Genomic DNA, 24,518 nt, shown 5'->3' with positions numbered 1-24,518 from the left:
GTGAATAGTTAGGTGAGCAGAAGCCTGATAAATACTCTAGGCTGTGTCCCAATTGCATATGGTATCGGCCATATGCTAATCTCAATAGTGCAGGACTGGCAGGTATATGAGCACACTAACCCATTTCGTACTAACAGGAACTAAAGTGTTCCTATACCAACAGCTATCACTGCAGGTTGTGAGATAATAGTGTCCATCGTGACCATACTCAAAAACCGACCGGTTCTGAGAATGTGAGTGTACTCAGCTTTCACACTTATATCTATACTACCAGAGATGAATGAAGTACTAGAGACTGAGACTTGAGTAAAAGTACAGGTGCTCTATCAAAGACGTGACTTTAGTAGAAGTAGAAGTGTCTTTAAGCTCCGTACTGAAGTAGAAGTACTAAAGTACTCAAACTTTTGGTACTTAAGTACTACAAGTAGTTTAGTATTCTAAAATTCACTACTTAAGTACTGAAAGTAAAAGTACAGTACTGTTCTGTAGTTCTTACAGAAAGCAGTCAAAAGTTTGGGTATCAGTGTTTATCTGATTTCAGATGCTCAGACTTAAGGCCTGTCTCAGTTCCTCTGGCTGTTGGAGAAGGACAGGACTGTAGAAGACAGAGCTCATGAACACGAGTCTTCAGTTCACTCTCTAAACAAACTCTCTCGCCCAAAAGAGAGAGAGAGCTGAGCAGACCTGACTCGACCCGCCACATACAAGAGCTTCATCTGTAAAACCAGAGAGGAGAGCAGCTCAAACCCCTGAGCTTCACTCTCTGTAAACTCAACTACCGCTGAAAGATCTTAGGCCGTTCGGCACATACGAGTATTTGCAGGAGGTGAAGATGGAGGAGGTTCTTCTGGTGGTTCTTCTTCTTCTTTCATCTGGAGATAAACTAACAGAGCTCTAGTGTTAGTGTCCTCACTGCAGCAGCGGAGTGAGAGAGAGGAAGAACGGCAGCATGCTCGCTCACGGCTCCATCGCCTGGTCTGACCAGTGTTGAGGCGGCTTAATCGAACCCGGTGACAGCGCCATCTAGTGCTCTAGAGGTGAAAATGTGGGTTTAAAATTATTTGTAGCGTTTTTATTTTAAATGTAATGAGTAACGATGCAGCATGTAAACAATGTAACGGAGTAAAAGTATTAAACTTATCCAGAATATGCAGTGAAGTAAAGTAAAAGTGGAAGTAGGAGAATAATAATCCTCCAGTAGATACAGATTCAGTCCTTTAGTACTTAAGTACAGTAGTGGAGTACTTCTACTTCCTTACTATACATCTCTCTATATGACATACTACTACCTCATACTCTCCTCACACCTTGTCCCAACAATCAATCAGCAGTCATGAGCTCTTCTAAGCAGCTGCCTAGCACTCTATACATTAAAATAACTGAGGCCCACAGATCAGGAGACGACTGTAAGAAGGTCATTTCTTTAGATCATAATGTATTTAAGAAATGACTGTTAGCAGTAATGGTAGCGGTCAAGTTGAGGTCTTCAAAGGCAAGAAAACTTCCAGAGAGAACTGCTAAAAGAATTGCTACACAGTAATTCCTTCAAGAACCTCTAGGTTCCTTCAAGAACTCCAACCTTCATCAATGCTCTCAGAAGTAGCTGTCAGAACTTTTGGGATTTCTCGCTATGAAATCTTGTTCTTTACAGAACTCCTTTTAAGTAAGATTCCTAGAGGACCTGTGGGCTACTGTATTTGGATCCAACGATGAGGATCTTCTTTAAACTTTAGCGATTTTTACAAAGGCACTTTGCAAGCCTTTTCTTGAAGGTTCCTTAAAGCACCTTCTTGGAGTTCCTCCACAGGTTTATCTAAGATCTTGTCCTTTTAAGAAGGTAGAAAGGTAAATCAAAGCTCCTGATTGACTGCAAAATACCTTCCGGAAGATTTAGACTCTGGACTGGTGGTGCACTGTTCTACTGTGCAGCGACTGCTGCATCAACATGACCAACATAAGTCTTTAGAAGCAAACCTGTCCAGTATAGTATTCTCACCACCCATCCAAATTCACAAGTGTTCAAGAAGTCCTGTGAAGTGATGCATTTAATGCATTTAACTTTCTGGATGCAATGAGCAACGATATGTCTGAAAAAAAGGGTGCAGAACTTAATGAAAAGATGGGATGCTCTCTAGGAACTGAACCTTTGACGGTGGTGGATGGATCGATGGTGGTTTAGGTTGTGTTGCAGCCAGTGGCACTGTAAGCGTTTCAATGGTAGAGGGGAGAATGGATCCAGTAAAACGAGCAAATTCTAGAAGTAGACATCACACCATCTTTTAAAAAGCTGAAGAGCTTCAACAGCAGGATACTGGTCCCAAACGCACCTCAAAATCAATGACAATTAACTAAAAGCTGAAGGTTTTGCCATTGCTTCATCATCAAAAATCATTGGAAAGGCCTCTAAAAGTACAGTGTCTGCAAGACGGGCCAAAAATCCCCCAACCAAGAACTGAAAGACTCTTAGTTGGGTACATGCCGCTCGCTGTATATTAAGAACATCCATAAAATTCAGTCTGCTCATGATAAACAGTAATAGAGTAAACAGCAATTATGTCAAACGGTGGGTTCGACGCTGGAGCCACAGCAGAACGAATGCTCATGAATGAAAAAGAATAATAGGAAATGAAAATGTCTTTAATTTGTGGCGAAATTAAATCAAGGGTAATTAACGCCCTGCAAATAAGATCACAAGAAATAATTGTGTATCTCATTTGCAATCACACGACTTACAATCATTTATGCAAATGGATGAAGTGGATTAATAAACAATGAGCGCAAAGACGTTCATCACCAGAGCTACTGCAGGCCGTAACTCTGGCTGAATGCTGTTTGCTCTTTCTCTCGTATCAATGTTTAAAGGCCTCGTGTTCGTTGGATTGTATTTATACGCCAATCAGCCATAACATTAGCACCAGCTGCCTAATATTGAGTAGATCCCCTTTGTGCCACCACAACAGATCTGACCATTCGAGGCATGGACTCCACAAGACCTCTGATGGCGTCCTGCTGTGGTATCTGTGGCACCAAGAACTAACTAGCATTAGCAGCAGATCCTTTAAGAAGTCCTGTAAGTGTGAGGTGGGCGGGGCCTCCATGAGCATCAGTGAGCCTTAGGTGCCCATGACCCTGTCACTGGTTCACCGGTTGTCCTTCCTTGGAGCACTTTTAGTAGATACTGCATACCAAAAAAACCCACAAGACCTGATGCCTGATGTTTTGGAGATGTTCTGATGATCCAGTCATTGTCTAGAACCTCACAGTTTGGTTCTTCTTGTCAAAGTGTCTCAGATTCCTATGCTCGTCCATTTCTTCTGAACATCATCTTCAAGACCTGATCACTGTTTACCTGCTGCCTAATATGTAGATCCACCCATGGACAGATAATCAGTGGTACTAATGTATGTAATGTGGCTGATCGGTGTATAGTAAACGAAGTATAGCAGACGGAATTCTTGGAATAATCCCTTGATAATAAACAGGCCATGTTGGTTACTTTTATGTGCAGGACGCTTTGTTCACGTCCCCCTTCAGATGTGCGGATCCTTTGAAAGGCTGTAATGATGTCCTTCCCGACAGCCAGGAGCAGAGCAAAGTTCAATCATTCTCCTTGCTCCAGTCACTGTGCTGCACTCTGCTGTCACTTCAGTGTGAAAAGGTGGGCTAATTTGCAGCCGGCTGAATGGGTGGCTATAGGGACTGTTGGGCAATGGAGTGCATTTGTACATGCAGGGATGCTGAGTGGCTCTTGGTTATTTTTTGGTAACACGTTAAAATAGGGGGACATTCTAAAGTCTAGGCTAATTTGTAGGGATGTCCAAATCTAGTTCCGATCCGAGTGCCCTAATGCTGACTGTCGTCTGATATTGATCTGATCTGATCTGATTTTAGTGTTTCTGTAAATAATACAGCCCCACAATGTAAGTAAGACGTGCTGTCAATTAGCTAACACTAGTAAATACCAGGAAAATCGAAACATTTTATCATATATTTTATATATATATATATATAATAAAATGAAATATAAAAAATAATAATAAAATATATATATATATATATAAATATAATATTATATATATTATAATATATATATATAATATTATATATATAATATATATATATATTATATATAAAATTAAATTAAATATATATACATATAAAAAATAAAAACACAATTAAAATTAACAATATAAAATGTAATATATATATGTGCGTGTGTGTATATATACTTTTTTCTTATATAATAATCAGACTTAAGTCATTTTATTAAGTAGCGATTATTTTATTACTGTTTTTAATAATATTGTTTTTAATATAATAGTGTGTTTAATATCTCACTCTCAATACTCTCACTCACAATATTTTAATAATAAATTAAAACACTGCTGTGAAATCTATTTGCGTATATATATATATATATATATATATATATATATATAGATAGATAGATAGATAGAGGTACGTGCTTTGAACTGATAGCTGTTGATGTTAGTCGATTACTCATGGGTAAGAATTAATGAACTATGATTAGCTTCTCTAGTGTGTGTAGATGTGCCAAAACAAGGCCTCTAATGCTAACTCTCCATTCCATCTTAAATAGTAGCAGTTATTACTGTGTACATTTCAACAGCTGCATCATTTAAGGTGGAACGGAAAGTTTGAGTAACTGCTAGCGTGGCCATGCTTACCAGTTCAAATAATGCTATTTTTTCATTTGTTCACTGTAGTAAGGTCACATATGAGGAATGTTTAGGGTAGTTTCAGAGGTCCTCACTGCTGCAGGAAGCAGCTGAGAATGCTGAGAAATGGCTCCTAAAGGGCGTCTGATGGCGATCTGCTACAACAAAACCAAGGATCGGCAGCGGATCAGGCTTTAGAAGCAGATACTTGATCTATTAAGAAATACCTGATTCTGCCCTGATCCCAAATCAATTTGTTCAGGTTTCAAAGGAGCATTACAGTTCTGTTCACTATATGTACAGTTCAAGGCAAAGTTTCTATAATAAAAGTCCTTTTAGGCACTTTGGGTCATCGCTGTGCTATTACTAATCAAATAAGGCTGTTAGAAAATGTGGTCATTGATTCTGTGTCCAGTCTATTTTATTATTAGTCGACTGAAGTGTATAAAGTGTTGAAGAACTTGACCTTGGTCTCCAGTTAAAAGATTTAAGTCCTAAGTCTCACACAGTCACACCAAAAGGACATAGTGGCACTTCCCTATGGGACATTTAAAGGTAGACAGGGATTTCACACCAATGGAAAAGATGGGACTATGCTTCTAACTGACGCTTCAATTTTACCAGAACTTAAATGAATGACCTTCAGGTAGTGGTGTCCCGATTCATACTATAAGAGAAGGTAAGGTGGACAGGGAGATATCCCAGCCAACACACTCAGGTGGGCATAGGCTCTGAGTGGGACCTAGTTGAGGCTTCCCAAATAGGCCCCATCATTACTGCCCACCTTAATCTCACATTGGTCCCATCTAGGCCCCAAATGCAGTGTGCAACCCAGATGGGGCCCAGGTTTTGACCTCTCCTGGTCCCATCACTGACCCTAGTGGGGATCCATATGCCAGTTCAGCAGATACACTACATGGACAAAAGTATTGAGACATCTGCTCATTCATCGTATATTCTGAAATCAAGGGTATTAAAAGAGTTTCTCCTGATTTTGTTGGAGTAACTGTCTCTACTGTACCGAGAAGAGGCTTTCTACTAGATTTTGGAGGAGCAATTCTGTGAGGATTTGATTGCATTCAGCGACAAGAGCGTTAGTGAGGTCAGAATGTTGGATGATGATCTCCACCCCACCTCATCCTTAACCCCCCAACGCATCCCAAAAGTATTGTTTGAAGCTCCACCATCCATCATTCCACAGAAGACAGTTCTTTCACAGCTTTAATGCTGGGGGGCTTTATACCCCTCTATAGCCCACGCCTGGCATTAGGCAGCAGCATGGTGCCAATAGGTTCATGCTGTTTATCTGCTCCAGAGAGTCCTATTCTATTGGCAGTGCTTCTCTACAGGGGCTAGACAAGATAGGTGCAAGCTAAAGGGGTAGAAAGGGTGTCCACAAACATTTGGATGGATTTTGTTGTTGTTCTCCTCCCAGCAGTGACATTGACCTCCACCATGTTGGTGTCACTGTTGTGTTGAGAACAGCAGCAACAGGAGAACCATCTAAACCTACAAAGGTGGTGGATGTTTCTAATAATACGGCCTCTTAGGTACAAGTCGTTCCTAATAAGCCCCGCAGGGCTCCATTTAAAGGTGCATGTTCCCTGACTGGAGCTTTACCACTGATGAGCTGTGACTTTGTCTCGGCAGCTTGTAGCCACATGCTGCAGGGTGAAGTCATGTTTAGTCTCAGTGTATCTGCACAAGAATGGCAGTGCCACAGGCCATCGCTAGCCTAAGTGTGTTTATGTTTTTTACAGAGGAAAGTGTGTGTGTGTGTGCTCACAAGATGTGATGTGAAGATAGTTCTTATCAACTGCACTGAGATCAATGGGGGACCACCAGGGTAGGAACTGTAGCGTGTTGTGACAGGCTTCCCTCCGTCAGCAAACACAAATGAGAAGTGGGCAGTGCAGGAAAAGCCCAGAATACACCAGAAGCTCCACTGCTGGAACTTTGTTCCAGAACTGTGATTCACAGTTCTGCTCTTTTTCTGAACTAACTCACCTAACTGGACCTGAAAAGCTCTGTAAAAACATGTAAGGATGGGCTGTCATTGTATAGTTGTGGCCAAACCACATGGCCTTAACCAGACAACCCTCCTCGTCACTCCTTCAGTATGAAAAGGCAGGCTAAACTGCTGTAGGATAAATGGTTTGTTCATTTTACTGTGTTTATGGATGTGACATTCACACCTTTTCTAACCATACACCAGTCAGCCATAACATTAAAACCACTGACATGATTGATTATCTGGTTACATTATCTGGCATCTGTCAAGAGGTGGGATCTTAACATATTAGTCAGTCAGTTCTTGAAGGTGTTCTTGAAAAGCAGGAAAAATAATCAAGCTTAAGTATCTGAGTATCTTGTCACTTTGACAAGAACCAAACTGTGATGTTCTAGACGACCGGGTCAGAACAGATCAGGCAGGTGTTGTGAGGTGTTCCTGGTATGCAGTGGACTGTACATACTAGGGATGTCCTGATTCAATCCAGTGGTTTAGGATCAGGGCCAATCCAGGCATATTTTGTTGGATCGGGTATGGGCTATTTTAATCCTGATCCAGTTCCGAATCTTTGTTTTGGTGCCCTCTGGTGTCCTCAATGCTTTATTAATGGACATTATCGCCCAGCCGGCTGCAGCAGCAGTGCGGACGTTCTCAGAAGGTAAATAAAGGAGTTGAGGTTCTGCAGTGTGGAGCTATTTTATAGTGGAACCTGAAATCAGACCATAATATCTGACCCTTTATAAAACTCTCACTGAAACGCTCTGTTTTACCAGCGGGAGAACCGCAGAACCGATGGAGGCTCCGCCCACCTCACAACTTACAGGACGTATTAAAATCTGCTGCTAACGTTAGTTAGTCTTGGTGCCACAGATACCACAGCAGGACGCCTTCAGAGGTCTCGTGGAGTCCATGCTATGATGGGTCAGATCTGTTTTGGCGGCACGAGGGGGGCATGCACAATATTAGGCGTTTATTAATGTTAATTATTAATGTTTTGGCTGGTTTATATAACAATAGCAGCCCAGATAAAAAGTACTGTAGTTAAAAACACACACAAGCACAAATATAAATGTTTATACTGTATTGCAACAGTACAGTTGGTTCTTGCAGGAAATAGGGTAGTATGTGCTCATAAATGATCGTCACAATGTAAACAGTGATACACTCTTTAATCGGTGGAGTTTTGCAGCAGTGTGTATGGACATAGCAAAATGTAGGCCCACACTGTACATAGTTATGCCAACCTACTCCAAATGGCATGGCATTACAGCTTTTTTTCATGTTGTCCTCTACTGCTCTCTAGTGGTGAACTGATCAGTTGCAGCCTAAGTTTTTAGGCCCCACGTGGGCCTTCTTCGTCTGTCTACTTCTGTACAGCTGCAGCGTCCACAGACTCAACTAAGAGCTTTAGCATGTCGTTTCTTAGTGTAGTAAGGTAAGGAAGCTTCCAAAAAGTATCACATTTGTGCTAAAGTGATACCAAGTCCCCAACAAGTCCAACTATAATATTACAATATGATAAATCCCTCTTATGTACAGTTTTTAAAACATATTTACAAAAAAAGTTCCTATATTTTGTTTATATGCAAACCTGTGGCCCCTGCATGTTTACGTGCATTTGCACATTCAGGATCAGTAGAATTGTACATTTACATTTACATTTCTGGCACAATCTCTTATACAGAAGTGCATCGCTGTCCACTAGCTAGTGGGAACAGGCTAGAATCCTATTATGTGCCTGTACACAATACAGACAAAAGTATTTGGACACTTGTTCATTCATTGTTTCTTCAGAAATCAAGGGTATTTAAAATGTTAACCCGTCTGCTGGCCAGGGAAGAGTCCTATTCTACTGGCAGTACTTCTCTAGGGACTAGGCAAGCTGCATGTGCAACTTGCACCCATTCAAAGTAGTTGAAAGCATTCATTTGAAGGAGTGTCCATATACTTTTGGACATATAGTGTAAATCAAAGTAAGACTTTTAAGTGGAATCTCAGGCTTTAGATAAATTACAGTATGGAGTACTGATGGAATATTGATATGTCAGTGTGTGTGTGTGTGTGTGTGTATTGGAACGTCTCAGTCAGACATAGTACATGTCACAGGGATCTGGAGTAAGACTCTCTTTCTGAAGCTCCAACAGCGAGATCTGACGATTCCTTTTGCTCACCTCCTGCATGTGAAAACAGAGACGAGGTATCACACACACATTAGGACCATATCAATATCCAATCACCAAGCACTGTATTAGAAACTGAGATCCTAGAGGCAGTCTAATGGTTAGAGAAGTGGGCTTGAGACCAGAAGGTCACTGGTTTGAATCCTACCAGCAGGTAGGTAAGAATATGGGATGAGGGGTTGGAGGCTGTCTCCTCCCTCAATCCATGGCTGAAGTGCCCTTGAGTAAGGCACTTAACCCCTTAGCTGCTCCCCGGGCGCTGAAGATTGGCTGCCCGCTGCTCCGGGTGCGTGTGTGCTCACTTCCCCCTAGAGCACATGTGTGTATAAAATCATGGAGATGGTGAGAGACGGTGAGAAAGAAACACCTTGACGATGAGAGGTCAGCAGAGACTGGTTGGAGCTGACAGAAAGGCTACAGTAACCCAGACAACCACTCTGTACTATTGTGGCGAGCAGAAGGCTAAGCCAGGTTCCTCTTTTTTCAGCCAAGAACAGAAAGCTGAGGCTGCAGTGGGCAGGGTGAGTCCCTCTGGGACAAGGTATCCTGTGGGACCAAGACATTAGCAGCAGGTTACAAGTTGTGGGGTGAGGCCACTCATGTAGCCACTCACTAGGACTCCCCCATCGCTCCCGATCTCAGGAGAATGAGGACAAGCACATGTCTCCTCTAAAACATGTGATGTCTCCACCTCTTTTCCAAATGCTGCCAATGCAGCCTGCTCGGAGGAAATTCACGACTCCCTAGCTCTGATACATCAGCCAACAGACTGCACCAGCCTGTGCCAGCCAGCATGACAGTGGGAGTAATGAGGGGAGAGAGCACCACCTACCCACCCGGAGAGAGCATGGCCAGTTGTGCCTTCTCAGGCTCCGGCTGCTGATGACGAAGCAGCATGAGCCAGGAATCGATCCTCGCGATCCTCCTGCTGAGCAACATACAGGGCAGTGGAACTCCAAGGACAGAGCTGATAACTGCTGCATGTAGCGATGGCCCGTCAAGGCCGGAAAGGATCCGTAGTCTTCTTTGAGTCTGGACGTTTTACTTAAAGCTCAGTACACCTAATTCCCAAAGCTCTGCTGAGCTTCTGGTCAGTGGGGGTATGTCCTGCAGTGTCTAGTATGCTGTGTGTCCTCACCTGTGTGAGTGTGGCATTGTTCCAGCGGAGATCCCAGTCTGAGCCCCCTCTCTCATCAGGAGCAAAACTACTCCACACACCCGCATCATTCAGCAGACTGCCCAGACTGCCATTCACACGCTGCACCCGGGAACGAAGAGCACGCGACCAGCCCTCCTACACATACACCCCACACACACACATATACAGGGTGAAGGCTGAAATAATAAGTAGGACATGGGAAACTTGAAGAATGAAGCCATAGATGATTCCAAAATTATTAAAAATTCACTTTATCAGCACAAAAGAAGCGATAATAAAATGAATATTCAGAATTTGAATATTTCTAGAATTCTCCATTTAAAAAAAATTCTGAATATTCATTTTATTATTTATTTATTTATAAATAAATACATAAATGTCAGTTAAATGCAAAATAAATAAAAAATAAATCTAAGAATAGATCTAAATAAATAAATAAATAATAAAATGAATATTCTGAATTTTAATATTTCTAGAATTCTCCATTTTTAAAAAAAATCTAAAAATATTCAAATTCTGAATATTCATTTAATTATTTATTTATTTATAAATAAATAAATGTCAGTTAAATGCAAAAGAAAAAAAAATAAGAATAGCTCTAACATTTATTGGTCAGTTATTTGGTAAGTTTTAGAAGTTTTGGGGCACCTTGGTCAAAATACCGACCTGTGAAATGTTCCTCGAACACTGGCTGCAATACAAGCCCTAAGCATGACTGACCCACCTTCATGCTTAACAGTTGGAGAGATGTTCTTTGCTCACTGCAGCCAAAAAGATCTATTCTAACTTCATCAGTGTTACAATATATGTCCAAATGTTTGTGGACACCCCTTTTACGGAATGCACACAGCTTGTCTAGTCCCTGTAGAGAAGAAGCACTGGCAATAGAATAGGACTCTCTGGAGCAGATAAACATCATGAACCTATTGGCACCATGCTGCCTAATGCCAGGCGTGGGCTATAGAGGGTAATAAAGCCCCCAGTATTGAGCTGTGGAGCAGTGGAAGAACTGTGTTCTCTGGAATGATGGATGGTGGAGCCCCATCCAGTACTTTTGGAATGAGTTGGGTGACTTGGGGACGAGATAGAGTATTGATCATCATTTAGCATCCTGACCTGAGTATAGCTCTTGGCACCGAACGCAATCAAATCCTCACAGCAGTTCTCCTCCAGAATCTAGTAGGAAGCCTTCTTCAGTTACTCCAGCAAAAGCAAGAGACTCATTTTAATACCCTTGACTTTGGAAGAAACAGTGAATGAGCAGGTGTCCCAATACTTTTGTCCACGTAGTGTGTCCATATATATAACTATTGTTTTTTACTTTTGGACATAATTTAATTCTCCGGTAGAGTTGTCCTTTTGAAGATACGAGGTTCCTGCGTGAGAGCGACGATACTCCTTTTTATGACAATGATACCACCCAGATTCACACACGCAATACAGCGTCAGTGTGGTTGCTTAGCATCCAGCATAAACACAGGTGTGATCCAAGATGTGTTCACGGAGAAATGCTGCAATCCAGGTGTAACTTACGACAGGTGTCTTATTAAATCAAAGGGCAGGACACACAGTATTATTTTTAACCTCCCGTTACTAGCATAGCCCTGTTAGCTTAAAGCTACAGTGTGAACTTGAAGTAGCAAACTAGATCCCAAGTACAATATAGATGCAAAAGTATCTGGACACTACTTTTAATGAGCGAATTAAGTTACTAAGGTGCACCGATTCCTGGCACAGGCTCTGGAGGCTCTGGAGCAACCACGCACCAGTCTAAAGTCACCATGCCCAGTGCCGTCCGGGACAGGCCTGGCCAGCCAATACCTCTGGGACAAGCCTGAGTGGCATTTCTGATCTCATCCATTATCAGGACCTGACCTCACGAATACTCTCATGGCCGAATGCCATCAAACCCTCACAGCCATGTTCCAAAATCAAGCGTAAGGCCTTTTTGCAGAAGAGTAGAGGCTGCAAATACAGCAATGTGGACAAACTCCATATTATTTCCTGTGAATTTAAAACAAGCTCTGATAGATCGGGTGTCTACAAACTTTTGGACATATTTGGACCCTAACTAGGGTAAGTGGGATAAGTGAGTATATAGGATGTTTGGCTTGGCTTGAAGTTTCTAATAACAGTAACTGTAGAGAACCAACCTCCTCATCTTGGTCTCTTGTGCCAATCCTGGTATGCCTGTCTGAGACGGTCTCCAGCTGATGCTGATACCAGAGCCGAGTCTGTTCCAGAACCTGCAGGCCCATCCATAGGCTGTCCTTCTCCCGCTCCAGAGCCCTCAGTCGCTTTAGCTGGCAGAGAAACACCAAAACCCAATGGGTTCTTAGTCTGCAGGACCACTTGGAGCCCCCTAGAAAACAGGGTTCTTTGACTTGTTACAATAGTGTAATATTACAAACATTTTGATGCTACATTATATGGACAAAAGTATTGGGACACCTTCATCCATTCACATCATTCATTGTTTCTTCTGAAATCAAGGCTATTAAAAAGAGTTTCTCCTGTTTTTGTTGGAGTAACTGTCTCTACTCTCCAGGATAGGGAATACAGAATAGGGATTTCTACTAGATTTAGGAAGCAACATTGCTGTGAGGATTTGATTGTATTCAGTGGCAAGAGCGTTAGTGAGGTCAGGATGTTGGATGATGATCACCATCCTATCTCATCATTCCCAACTCATCCCAAAAGTACTGGATGGGGTACAAACCAGCATTCCAGAGAACACAGTTCTTCCACTGCTCCACAGCTCCTCAATGCTGGGGGGCTTTATACTGTATATACCCCTCTAGCCCACGCCTGGCATTAGGGCAGCATGGTGCCAATAGGTTGCTGTTTATCCGAGATCCTATTCATATTTCTCTACATTCTGAAGCAGCTGAATGCATTCATTAGAGGGGGTGTCTACAAACATTTGTACATATAGTGTATACAGAACCATTGTTTGCATAGACAAGAACTGCATGACCAGAGAAAGACCGGTTCTTTGAGCTGTCATGGTTGTATATCTTCATTGGATCGTTGAGGAACCCATTTGAAGGCTTGTGGGCATGAATGGGCATGATGGTCACAAATGAATGAACTCCCTGGAGCAGATTCTGAGTTTTTCAGTGGTTTTAGGACAGACTTAACTGACATATTCCAGAAATAGCCAAAAATGTAATAACCTTATATCAACCTCAGCCACTTTCCTATCATACGGTACCCTGTAGAGTTTCCCTGCACTTAGACTACAGACCAAAAACCCACTAAATCAGAGCATACTTACAACGGGCAATCACCAACTTCTTCAGTTTTGAATACACTCTGCCTTACTCATATGCACTATATCTCACACACACACACACACACACACACACAGTAAACCCAGCGTCTCACCCAATGGAAGAACCGCAGCGCGTCCAGGCTGTACAGACTGTTCTGTAGGGGGACGATAACCACAGTGTAGGAGCCATCACACGCCATGAGGACACACACTTAACACACACTTCCACACACACTCAGTATGCAGGAGCACAGAGAACAGAAGAGGCAACCGGAGAGAGAGAGATAGATAGAGAGATCGAGGGAGTGAAAGAGCTGTGTGACAGGAAGAGCAGCTCAGAGTGTGTGTCTGAGTGTGTGTGTGTGTGTGTGTGTGTGTGTGTGTGTTTGGTTTATGGTGGAGGGAGTGACAAGCTGGGAGTGGATGAGGCTCAGGCAGCCTGGAGCGAAAAGCTGTCGGAGAATTCCACATGTCAGAGTGACGGGCGCTTTATTGACCCCATGAGAGCGGGCCAGCATTGGGGGCAAAAACAGGAAAGGGGGGGTGGCGGTCTGTGGAGGGGGCAGGCTAGAGATGGGATGAGAGGAGAGTGTGAAAATGATAAAACAGCTTGGTAGTTTTCAGTAACATGCTTCAAAAGTAAGAAAAAGAGACTGGCTGTGTCTCAATTCAAGGGCTTCTGTAGTGCACTAGCCCCTTTTAGTGAAGGTGGCTAGTGCACGATAGTCACATTTGAATGAGCACTGTTAAACTGAACAGTGGAGGGTTACCCACTCACTCTGCCTCGGGCAGCATGCGCTACACAGTATATTATGGATCTCACTATCTAGCTCATTGGATCACGGCTTATATAAGCCCCTATAGGGAAGTCTGAGTCAGGCCTATTTCCAGACATGCCAGATATGGTCTGTATCACGATTACAGGGGTTACAATCCTGTGGTTTTGTGATATATGCTGATACTGTAAGGAGGACGATGTATTGCTTTTTATTTGAAATCAAATTTTAAGGACGGTTCAAGATCAATACATGTACTACTACGTCCATATTCCCAACTTTGACAAGAAGAAGGCTTATTCATATTTACCATGTCAAAAACGCCTGAGGCCACTGAGAGTAAACAGTGCACGGACAGTCCTGGTACCTCAACCAGGTTTTAGCAGGATATTAAATACTGCTGTATTTACACTGAAAACCACGTGTGCCCTGAAGTAGTATCCAGTATTTACACACTGTGTAAAGTGTGAGATCCTTGAGGAAAAAGTGCTTTGCTGTTTACCCAAGAAAAACCTCAGCTAGTTTAAATAGACTAATAATTGAAAGATTCTCTAATCTTAGACTCTACTAAACACAAGTCAATATGGAGACCATAGTACTCTTCTCTTCGCCTGAGTACTCTCAGAAGAGGAGGGTCTTCAGTCTGGGTTTGAGGACAGCGGGCGTTGGACTCTGCTGTTCAGACACCCAGGGGAAGTTCATTCCACCACTTCAGTACAGGACAGAAAAAAGTCTGGACGCTCGTCTTCAGTGGATCTTAAAGGATGGCGGGTCGAGCCGAGCCGTACTTGAAGCTGGAAGGGCTCTTGGTGCAGATCAGCTTTTGACCATCGCCATCAAGCACAGAGGGGCTGCTGTTCCAGTCTTGGCTTTGTAGACCAGCATCAGGGTTTTGAATCTGATGACCTGGGCAGCTGCTACAGGAAGCCAGTGAAGAGAGAACGGAGCAGTGGAGGAGCTGAACATGGCTGAGTTTAGGAACGTTGAAGACGACCCGACCCGTGCCGCTGCATTCTGGATAAGTTGCCAGGGCCTGATGTTGCGCAAAGGAAGACCAGCCAGAAGAGAGCTGCAGTAATCAGATCCTGAAGTGATGAGAGACTGAAGGAGCAACTGGGCGACCCTCTAGAGAGGAAGGTGAGGTGAGAACGATGGAGAACACTAAGGCTTTGTGCTGGGTGACTATCCTGCGCTACACTAATAAGAGTCCATGGGCAAGACTCTGAACGCTACATTGGTCCACCTTGGTAATACAAGTAACCTCGAGGGTCAGATAAATAGCATAGATGTAGATGTGATTGGGTAGATGGAGTGACCGGTGTGTTCTCAAAGGACATGGCAAGATTATTGTAAAGTCCAGCTGTTCCAGGGATGCACAGCAGCTCTTGCACATTCTTTTTGGAGATATGTGCAGATATGTGAGAAATATGTTCATTTTTTTATATAATCCTGGTTAAAATACATTTGCATTTATCAATATTTACTATATAAGCTCCAGCACCACCAGTAACACAGCATGTAAGACAAATTAGACATTCCTAGACTGTTATTTTAGCATGTTAAGCCACATTAAGCTATTCCATTATAATACACCCTTATGGAAAATGCTTAATGCTTATCACATAAGTATTATTAATGTACTTTTATACTGTCAGAACTAGAGAGGCCAGTGGCCAGACATATGCTCTAGGTCACTGATGTAGTGCATTTCACATTAAGCATGTAGCTAACTTGTCCTGTAGCTAACTTTAGCTCAGTAGCATCAGTTAACCTTAACAGTTAGTTCTTGATTTCAGACAACGCTACTCTCCAAAACATCTCCAGGCACTAGATAGTAACGCAGTGTACAGTGTGACAGCATGACGCAGACAGTCTCACACCCTCTCTCTCTCTCTCTCTCTCTCTCTCTCTCTCTCTCTCACTCTATACTGGCACTCTTTCTTGCCTATTTCTGTCCCAACTTGTAATGGAATGTGACTCAACCTGGACTGAAATAATAACACTGATGGAAGAGGGGTGGGCTGTTTTAGGCGCAGTCACAAATGCCTGAACAAACACATTGAGAGCTCTGCTTCAACAGTAGGCCTCAAGCCTGCAGGGGAAGCAACTGTCAAACTGCAGGGATGTAACTGTTTAGAAACTAAACAAGGCCCATCCAGAGCGGCCCAACTCCGGTTCTCAGCCCTGGGCTCGATCTTAGTTTTGTGTTTTCCACAAAAAGTTATCACATTGAACAGACAAATCCAGTTAAAAGTATTTGGACACCTGCTTGTTCGTCATTTCTTCTGAAATCAAGGGTATAAAAAGAGTTTATCCTGCTTTTGCTGGAGTAACTGTCTCTACTGTCCAGAGAGGAAGACTTTCTACTAGACTGCTGTGAGGATTGGATTGCATTTAGCATCAAGAGCATTAGTAAAGTCAGGATGTTAAGTGGTGATCACAAATGTACTGGATGGAGCTCCACCATCCATCATTCCAGAGAACACAGCTCTTCCACTGCTCCACAGCTCAATGCTGGGGGGCTTTATATATACCCCTCTAGCCCACACCTGGCATTGTTCTTCAAAGTAGCTGAATGCATTCATTAGAAGGGGTGTCCACAAATATTTGGACATACAGTGTCTGTTTACAAATCCTTTAGGGTTCAGAGGGGTTAAAAGTAAAACCCTTGTTGATCAGAACCCACCACCAGAGGGCGGTGTAGGGTTTTTAAAGTGGGTCCAGGGTGTTGATTGTGATGTTTTGTGAAATATGATCATGTGACCCCTCCTCTCAACATATATATATATATATATATATATATATATATATATATATATATATATATACACACACATACACACACACATACACACCAAGACAGTCATGTTTTTTTAATACTGGCTCTCTTATATTAAATTCTTTCATTATGCTCTTAAGCAGTGGTGTGCGTAGAATAGCCTAAATCCCACAGTCTGGTAAAAGCCCTGTTTTGGTTAATTAAATAAAAAAAACTTAAAGTAAAATATTAGCACCAAAAATAATAGCAGCTCAAAGCTGACTGCTGTGGAACTTCTTCATCCATCCAGCATATATTAGCACAGGAACTGATGTGTGTTAGACTGGTGTTGAGATCTTTGTGGTCTAGATTAAAAAGCAGGAGGGGTGATCAGATATGCCATGTCACCAGCATGGCAAAATGATATTAAATATACATAAAATAAACTGCTACACAAACAAAACAAAAAAACATGTAGTTCATGGAATTACTAGATTACTAATGTAATTACTGAAATGTAATTGAGTACACACAGCAGCAAAACAGCAGATGGCTTTTGGGGCAAATAGCTTTAGTGAGCTGGTTAAGTTTGTTTAGCTGCATTCTGGGATAATAACTGTACACCAATTACAGTACAGCACACGGCTCTACTGCCTTACCTCTGTTTAGGGCCTCTCTCACAATCAGATAAAATGCATTAGACATATATATATATATATATATATATATATATATATATATATATATATATATATATATATATTGCATATATGTATATATGGCACATTCTTAGCATAAATGAAGTATACTAAATATAATAATTAATATATTGTGCTCTAAAAATGTATACATTATATATATATATATATTTCAGTATATATGTGTATGTGTGTATATATATATATATACACAAAACACTCTACACTGTATTCCACTTGAATGTAGTGTAGTTATGCATGCTTTACTCTCTGAAAACACTACCCCTTCAGATGACATACAAACACACATACTCTGAGACTCAAAGGGGGCCCCAACTTCCTGCCCAACTCACGCAAAACAGAAATTCTGTATACCAAAAAGAAGAAGGAGAAAAAAAGATGCATTCACAACGGAAACACGCGCACGCCTTTACATCAGCCCACATACAGCACACACACACACACACATACACACACAGCTCTTCATAAGTACATATAGGTGCGCTCCGTTCTGACCACAAGTAGCCTAAAGATGCCACCAGCCATTCATACCCCAAAATAAACATACAGTCATGTGAAAAATTAGCACACCCCGTTTTATTATTATTATTATTATTATTATTATTATTAAACATCTGGATATTTGATGTGCATTTGAACACAATAATGAGAGATTTCTAACTGTTCTAAGATCTTTTTAACCCCCTTCCCAGACTCTGCATCTCCAACTTTCTTTCTGAAGGCCTCAGAGAGCTCTCTGGATCTGGCCATGATGGTGATCTTCTTCACCGCTCACTTCAACCATCAATCCAGAGCAGACTCAGGTTTAAATCAGACTCCAGATTCCTCCAGAATAATCCTCTCCAACCATGTTCTGATCATCTGCAGCTGATGTTCTGCAGCTGAGTCTGATTCTACACATTTAAAGGAGGGGTAAATGTGGGGGTATCTTAGCAGGTGATCACTGATACATCATTGATTTCTGATCAGAATTATCATTTTAATTGAGGTTGAAAGTGTGATATCAGTGCTGTGTTGGATCGACAGGTAAGTATTGATGAAAGCTGCTGGTTCCTAATCCTGGCAGCACCCACACTGAATATGCACTGACTTATAGCTGACCGGCAGATCATGTGATAGAGGACACGCCAGCTCCCTCAGGCAATTTCAACTGGAGCATTGATTCAATGAAGTTAATGCTGACAGTTCAACAGTTTGTGATTTAATTGCTTTAACATCTGTTTAATGACTGACTGCTGTCTGGGATGTGCTTAGTTAAACGACCTCCATCACTCAATATTGCTCCATATGAAGATTAAATTTCCACTTAATTAAATATGTTAAAAAGACAAAGGTCCAAATTTTTTCATTCTTTCCTTCTTTAAACTGTTTTGTTTTGCTGATTGGTTTTAATCAAATCATCGATTTAATCTCCAGTGGGTTGTTTTCTTCTGAACTTGCTGGGGGATCCTGATGTTTCCTCAGTGTGACTCTTAAAGGGGATGAGTGCACAGGGAGAGAAGACAGAGGAGAATGTGTGGAAGCCCCAGGCCCATGCACCATGTAGACCACAGACCCCCAAAGCTCCACACAACTCCACACTGCTCCCCCAACCTTATACATCTGGTGGCCCCCCAATCTCTGTTCTGCTGGCCATGAAGCCCCTCTACAACAACACCAGTCACCATCCAGCCACATCTTTTCACTGAGACTGTAGGTTAGGATCTGGGTCTTGACGTAGTAGTCTTGTAAAGTTGTAAAGTTCTTGTTCTTGTAAAGAAATGCGTTTTGATAAAACTGCTACTCCCACCTTCATAATCTGATCTACAATAACTACTAATATTACTACGGTAACTACTACTGTTATTACTACTGTTATTACTACTGTTGCTACTACTGTTACTACTACTGTTATTACTACTGTTGCTACTACTGTTATTACTACTGTTATCACTACTACTACTATTAATACTACTACTAATACTACTACTGTTACTACTACTGTTATTACTACTGTTATTACTACTGTTATCACTACTACTACTACTACTACTGTTACTACTACTGTTATTACTACTGTTATTACTACTGTTATCACTACTACTACTATTAAAACTACTACTAATACTACTACTGTTGCTACTACTGCTACTACTACTGCTGTTACTACTGCTACTGCTACTACTATTAATACTACTACCACTACTACTATTACTACTGTAACTACTACTACTATTAATACTACTACTGCTACTACTGTAACTACTACTGGCACTGCTACTACTATTGCTACTAATATTACTACTGCTACTATTGCTACTAATATTACTACTGTAACTACTACTACTATTAATACTATTTCTACTACTGCTACTATTACTACTGTAACTACTACTACTATTAATACTATTTCTACTACTGCTACTATTACTACTGTAACTACTACTACTATTAATACTACTGCTACAATAAAAAATACTACACCTACTACTGCACATACTACCTCTACGTAAGTTTCCACTACTACAACAGTTACAACAACTTCACCTACCACTACTACTACTACTACAAAAACTACTACTACTACACATACTACTACTACAACCACAATTACTACTACTGCGTCTACTACAACCGCAACTAAAACTACAACTAATAGAGTAAACATGAGCTTTAATTAAGCAAGAGAGAGCCGGGCTGCTAAGACCAGTGTGTGTTCACATGCGTGTGTGTGATCAAGTCATTTTTGTGCTTTATTTAGAGTCCTCGACACATTTAGAGAATCTAAGCATAGCTGAGTTCTCTGAGATCCCAAAAAGAAGATCAGCAGGAAAATGCTGGAGCACAGTTATTTAGGTTTTGCTCACGGGTTCATTTACACAGCAGTACAGCGAGACCCTCACACACAAACGACAAAACAAGAGATCAGTTTACAGTCTTGGCCGTCCCAGCATACACAAGCTCACTCTCGCTCTCTTTCTCTCAGAGAGAAGGCTAACGACTGAAGGAGAAAAATACCCCCTCCTCTGTTTACCCTAAAGCCCCCTCCTCTACATCCCCCCCAAAAAACAAACAGTCATACCCCTCTTGCCCTCCTACAACCAAACCCCTCCTACTCCCTCAGGTTCATTTCATCTAAACTCATTTACTCAGGGGCTCTAGCTCTTACCCTCTCAATGCCGGGCTGACAATACCCAGCTGCGCTGTAACCGGACCCTCCGTATCCCCCCACCTGTGCCTCCACCAATGGAAGAATTTGTTTTCTTCCTACTGCAGGCTCTCCTCAGGCCCCAAGTGTCCTGTGGGACTGCCCTTACGCCAGGCCTTTTATGAAAGGTCATGGCCAGAGCTTCTCACGTTTGGCAGAGAGCAACAGAGGCAACATTAAAATCACACAAAGTGTGTCCAAATGTTTGTGGACACCCCTTCTAATGAATGTATTTGGCCACTTTAAGTTGTGCAAATGCACACACAGCTTGTCTAGTCCCTGTAGAGAAGGTCTGCCAATAGAATATAAGGACTCTCTGGAGCAGATAAACATGAACCTATTGGCACCATGTTGCCTAATACCAGACGTGGACTACCTACTTGTACTTTTGGGATTGGGAGTTGGGGATGATGAGGTGGGGTGGTGATCATCCAACACCCGGACCTCATTCATTCTCTTGTCGCTAAATGCAATCAAATCCTCACAGCAATTCTCCTTCAAAATCGTAGTAGCAAGCCTTGTTCCCTCGGCAGTAGAGACAGTTACTCTTATGAAATAGATAAGGATAAACTCTTTTTAATACCCTTGATTTAATGGGAATGTGTCCCAATACTTTTGTCTGTATAGCGTATAACCTGCTGTCCTCAAGGGCTTGTTTGACTTCGAATGTCCTAATATTTTTATTTTGTAAAGAACAACAAAGAAATCCTGAATATTTCCAGAAATCTGCATTTTTGAAAGCGTTTTCTTACGCCAAAAAAGTAGTCCCACCAGTTTAGAGAAAAGCAGAATGATACAGGCATGGTGAGAACAACAGTATTATCAGATATTACAGCATAGCCTGAACGCTTTTCAACCAATCAGATTGCTTGGTTGGAACTAACTGTTATACTTGTTCTGTACTGTAGCTGACTTGACTTGTTGTGTAATTCGGTTCTTAAGCCCCATGACTGAGGGCAGGGGGAGCCTGTAAAACCAGAGAGGTTAGTAACGGTCAAACCCAGATGTGACCACCACAATAAACAACCAGGCACAGGGGATGTTCATTCACAGCTGACGTATTGACCTACAAAGCATTGGGTCTGTTTTAATAATAAATAATAATATCAATATTTATGAATTATGGCTCTGCAGGGACTAGACAAGCTGTGTGTGTGCATTTGCACATTTGGGTCAGCAGTGGGTGCAACATAAAGTAGCTGAATGCATTTATTAGAACGCATTAATTAGTGTCCACAAACTTTTGGACAGTGCATTTTTTATTGGAGCCGTAGATATTTGGTTTAGCATGTTGTCATTTAACAAACAAGCCTACATTGCGTGCACACGTGCAGTAGAGTGTGTGTATGTGTGAGGGTTGAGGGTGGTGTGTGTCTGTGTGTGTGTGTTTCTGCACCAGTGCACCTGGGTCCTTCTTCTCCTTCGTCTTCTTCTTCTTGACATCACTGCCCTTCCTCACAGACAGAAAACTTCCTCCACCAGCACAAACCCTTCTCCTTCTCGCTGCGGTCAGGCATGTGAACCGCCCCTCACTGAGGTGTAAAAGCAGTTCCAGCAGCCCCACGACACGTCCTGCGAGCTAGACGCCAGTCACTGAAATACCACTACCGCAAATTGGAGACTTCAGTTACAACTGTGTGGCAATACGGCTATATAGGTTCCACAACTTCAGCTTTTTGATTAGCGGCTCAGTCTGGATGAAAGCCTGTAGTGGAGTTTGAAGGGAGGAAAGCCACAGGCCTTCAATCATTACACACTGAGAAATGCATGCATTAACTATGGCTGATTTGCAGATGCCCCCTTTGATTGCAGTTGTATCTGCAATGAATCAACCCTCATTACAAACCTTCAGCTGTCTGCAATAAACCAATCAAACCAGACTAATTTAAATATCTCAACATAACTAATAGAACAAGTGCAGAACAGAATACCACTTTTAATGACGACTGCAGTGTCAGAATTACTCAACCTCTTCATGACGAGCCTCTTTAGGACTTAGTAGAACCCTTCTGCTGTTCTGACCTGCTGCAAATGTGATGCACAGCCTTACTGGCAGCGGAAACTTTTGAGAAACCCATTCCTCATGAGCAGTGTCCTCCAGTTCACTAATAGCCTTGGGTTTGCTGCTGCAACCACCTTCTTCCAACCCCACCAAAGATTTACTATGGGGTTCAATTCAGGCGACTGTGACGGCCACTCCAGAATCTTCCAGGACTTCTTCTAAAACCAAGCCTTGGTGGACTTTGAGGTATTCTCAGGATCATTGTCCTGTTGCAAGGTCCAGTGATGCCCAAGCTTCAGCTTCCTCACAGCAGGCCTGATGTTTTCTCTTAATACTTGATTGAATCCATCTTGCCCTCCCTCCACACTCTGCAGGTTTCCAAAGGAAGCAAAGCAGCCCCAGAGCACCACCGAGCCACCGCCATGCTTCACTGTGGGCAGGGTGATCTTCACAGCCAGACATAACACTGATTCATTGGCCCAAAAAGGTCCGGTTTTGTTTCATTGCTCCACAGAACAGAATCCCAAAACGTCTATGGGAGCTTTACTAACTACTAAAGCAGCTCGTCTGAAACTGTGGTCGTTATTAAAAGTGGTATTCTGTGCTGCATGTGGAGAGATTCGTTGCAGACAGATGATAGTTTGTAATTATCCTAATGAACCTAATTTGCAGTGTGGGCTGAATCATTTCCATTGCAACTGTACAATGCACTGCGATTAACATACACTATATGGACAAAAGTATTGGGACACCTGCTCATTCATTGTGTCTTCTGAAATCAAGGCAATTAAAAACAGCTGATCTTACTTTTGTTGGAGTAACTGTATCTACTGTTCAGGGAAGAAGACTTCCTACGAGATTTTGGAGGAGCACTGCAGTGAGGATTTGATTGCATCAGTGACAAGAGCGTTAGTGAGGTCAGGATGTTGGATGATAATCACCACCCCACCACACCATCCTCAACTATCCAAGTTATCCCAAAAGCACTGGATGGAGCCCCACCATCCATCATTCCAGAGAACACAGTTCTTCCACTGCTCCACAGCTCAATGCTGGGGGGCTTTATACCCCTCTACAGCCCATGCCTGGCATTAGGCAGCAGCATGGTGCCAATGGGTTTATATTTATCTGCTCCAGAGAGTCCTATTCTATTGGCAGTATTTTTCTACAGGGACTAGGAAAGCTGTGTGTGTGTTTGCACATCTGTGTCAGCAACGGGTGTAGCTCAAAGTAGCTGAATGCATTTATTAGAAGGGGTGTCCACAAACATTTGGACATATAGACATAAGCTCAAATGTGTGGAGCAGCAGGTAGTGTGTGTGCCACACAGCTCCAGGGGTCTTGTTGTTCCCGGGTTTCCTCCAGGTGCTTCCACTTCCTTATACCTCCCAGAAACACATGGTAGGTAAATTAGCTATGTCAGATTGCCCCTAACTGTGAGTGCATGAGTGTGCGATGGACTGATGCCTTGCTATAATGCCATGATATTCCTGCCATGCGCTCACTGATTCCGGGCAGGACCCACCATGATCCAGAAAGAAGAAGATGGGCAGATGGACGTTATCTTTTAATAAAGACTTTTAAAGAAACCTTTATTTAAAATGTAATTATTAATAATATTTTTAAAATAGTAGTATGTTTGTGATTCTAGCTTTTATGCAGATTCGTACAGTAAGCATCTGAATAAAAACACATTGTGGCCAAAACTCTCCCATAGGAATGCATTGAAATGTGTCTGTAAACTTCTTTTTTTTTTTTTAATAAAATTATTGC

General features: G+C 42.1%; 1 protein-coding gene across 1 annotated transcript; it reads right to left on the bottom strand.

The window, feature by feature from the left end:
- Window positions 1–8,595: 8,595 nt before the first annotated feature.
- On the bottom strand, window positions 8,596–13,503 carry LOC140550167 (suppressor APC domain-containing protein 1). The gene is made up of 4 exons (XM_072674005.1): window positions 13,417–13,503; window positions 12,183–12,332; window positions 10,009–10,164; window positions 8,596–8,864 (listed from the first exon to the last, which is right to left on the bottom strand). Exons 1-4 carry the CDS (start codon window positions 13,501–13,503, stop codon window positions 8,775–8,777), a joined length of 483 nt encoding a protein of 160 aa, XP_072530106.1. The 3' UTR covers window positions 8,596–8,774.
- Between the last annotated feature and the right edge of the window lie 11,015 nt (window positions 13,504–24,518).

Source organism: Salminus brasiliensis, chromosome 2 (assembly GCF_030463535.1).
Source record: "Salminus brasiliensis chromosome 2, fSalBra1.hap2, whole genome shotgun sequence".
Classification (NCBI taxonomy): Eukaryota; Metazoa; Chordata; class Actinopteri; order Characiformes; family Bryconidae; genus Salminus; species Salminus brasiliensis.
The sequence above is the reverse complement of the archived record's forward strand: the minus strand, read 5'-3'. Positions and strand labels throughout refer to the sequence as shown.

Coding starts and splice junctions, on each gene's coding strand:
- LOC140550167 (XM_072674005.1), bottom strand. CDS start 13,503: ATGGCGTGTGATGGCTCCTACACTGTGGTTATCGTCCCCCTACAGAAC. Junction 10,165..12,182: donor CAAGAGACCAAGATGAGGAG/GTTGGTTCTCTA, acceptor GTGTATGTGTAG/GAGGGCTGGTCGCGTGCTCT. Junction 8,865..10,008: donor ACAATGCCACACTCACACAG/GTGAGGACACAC, acceptor TTTCACATGCAG/GAGGTGAGCAAAAGGAATCG.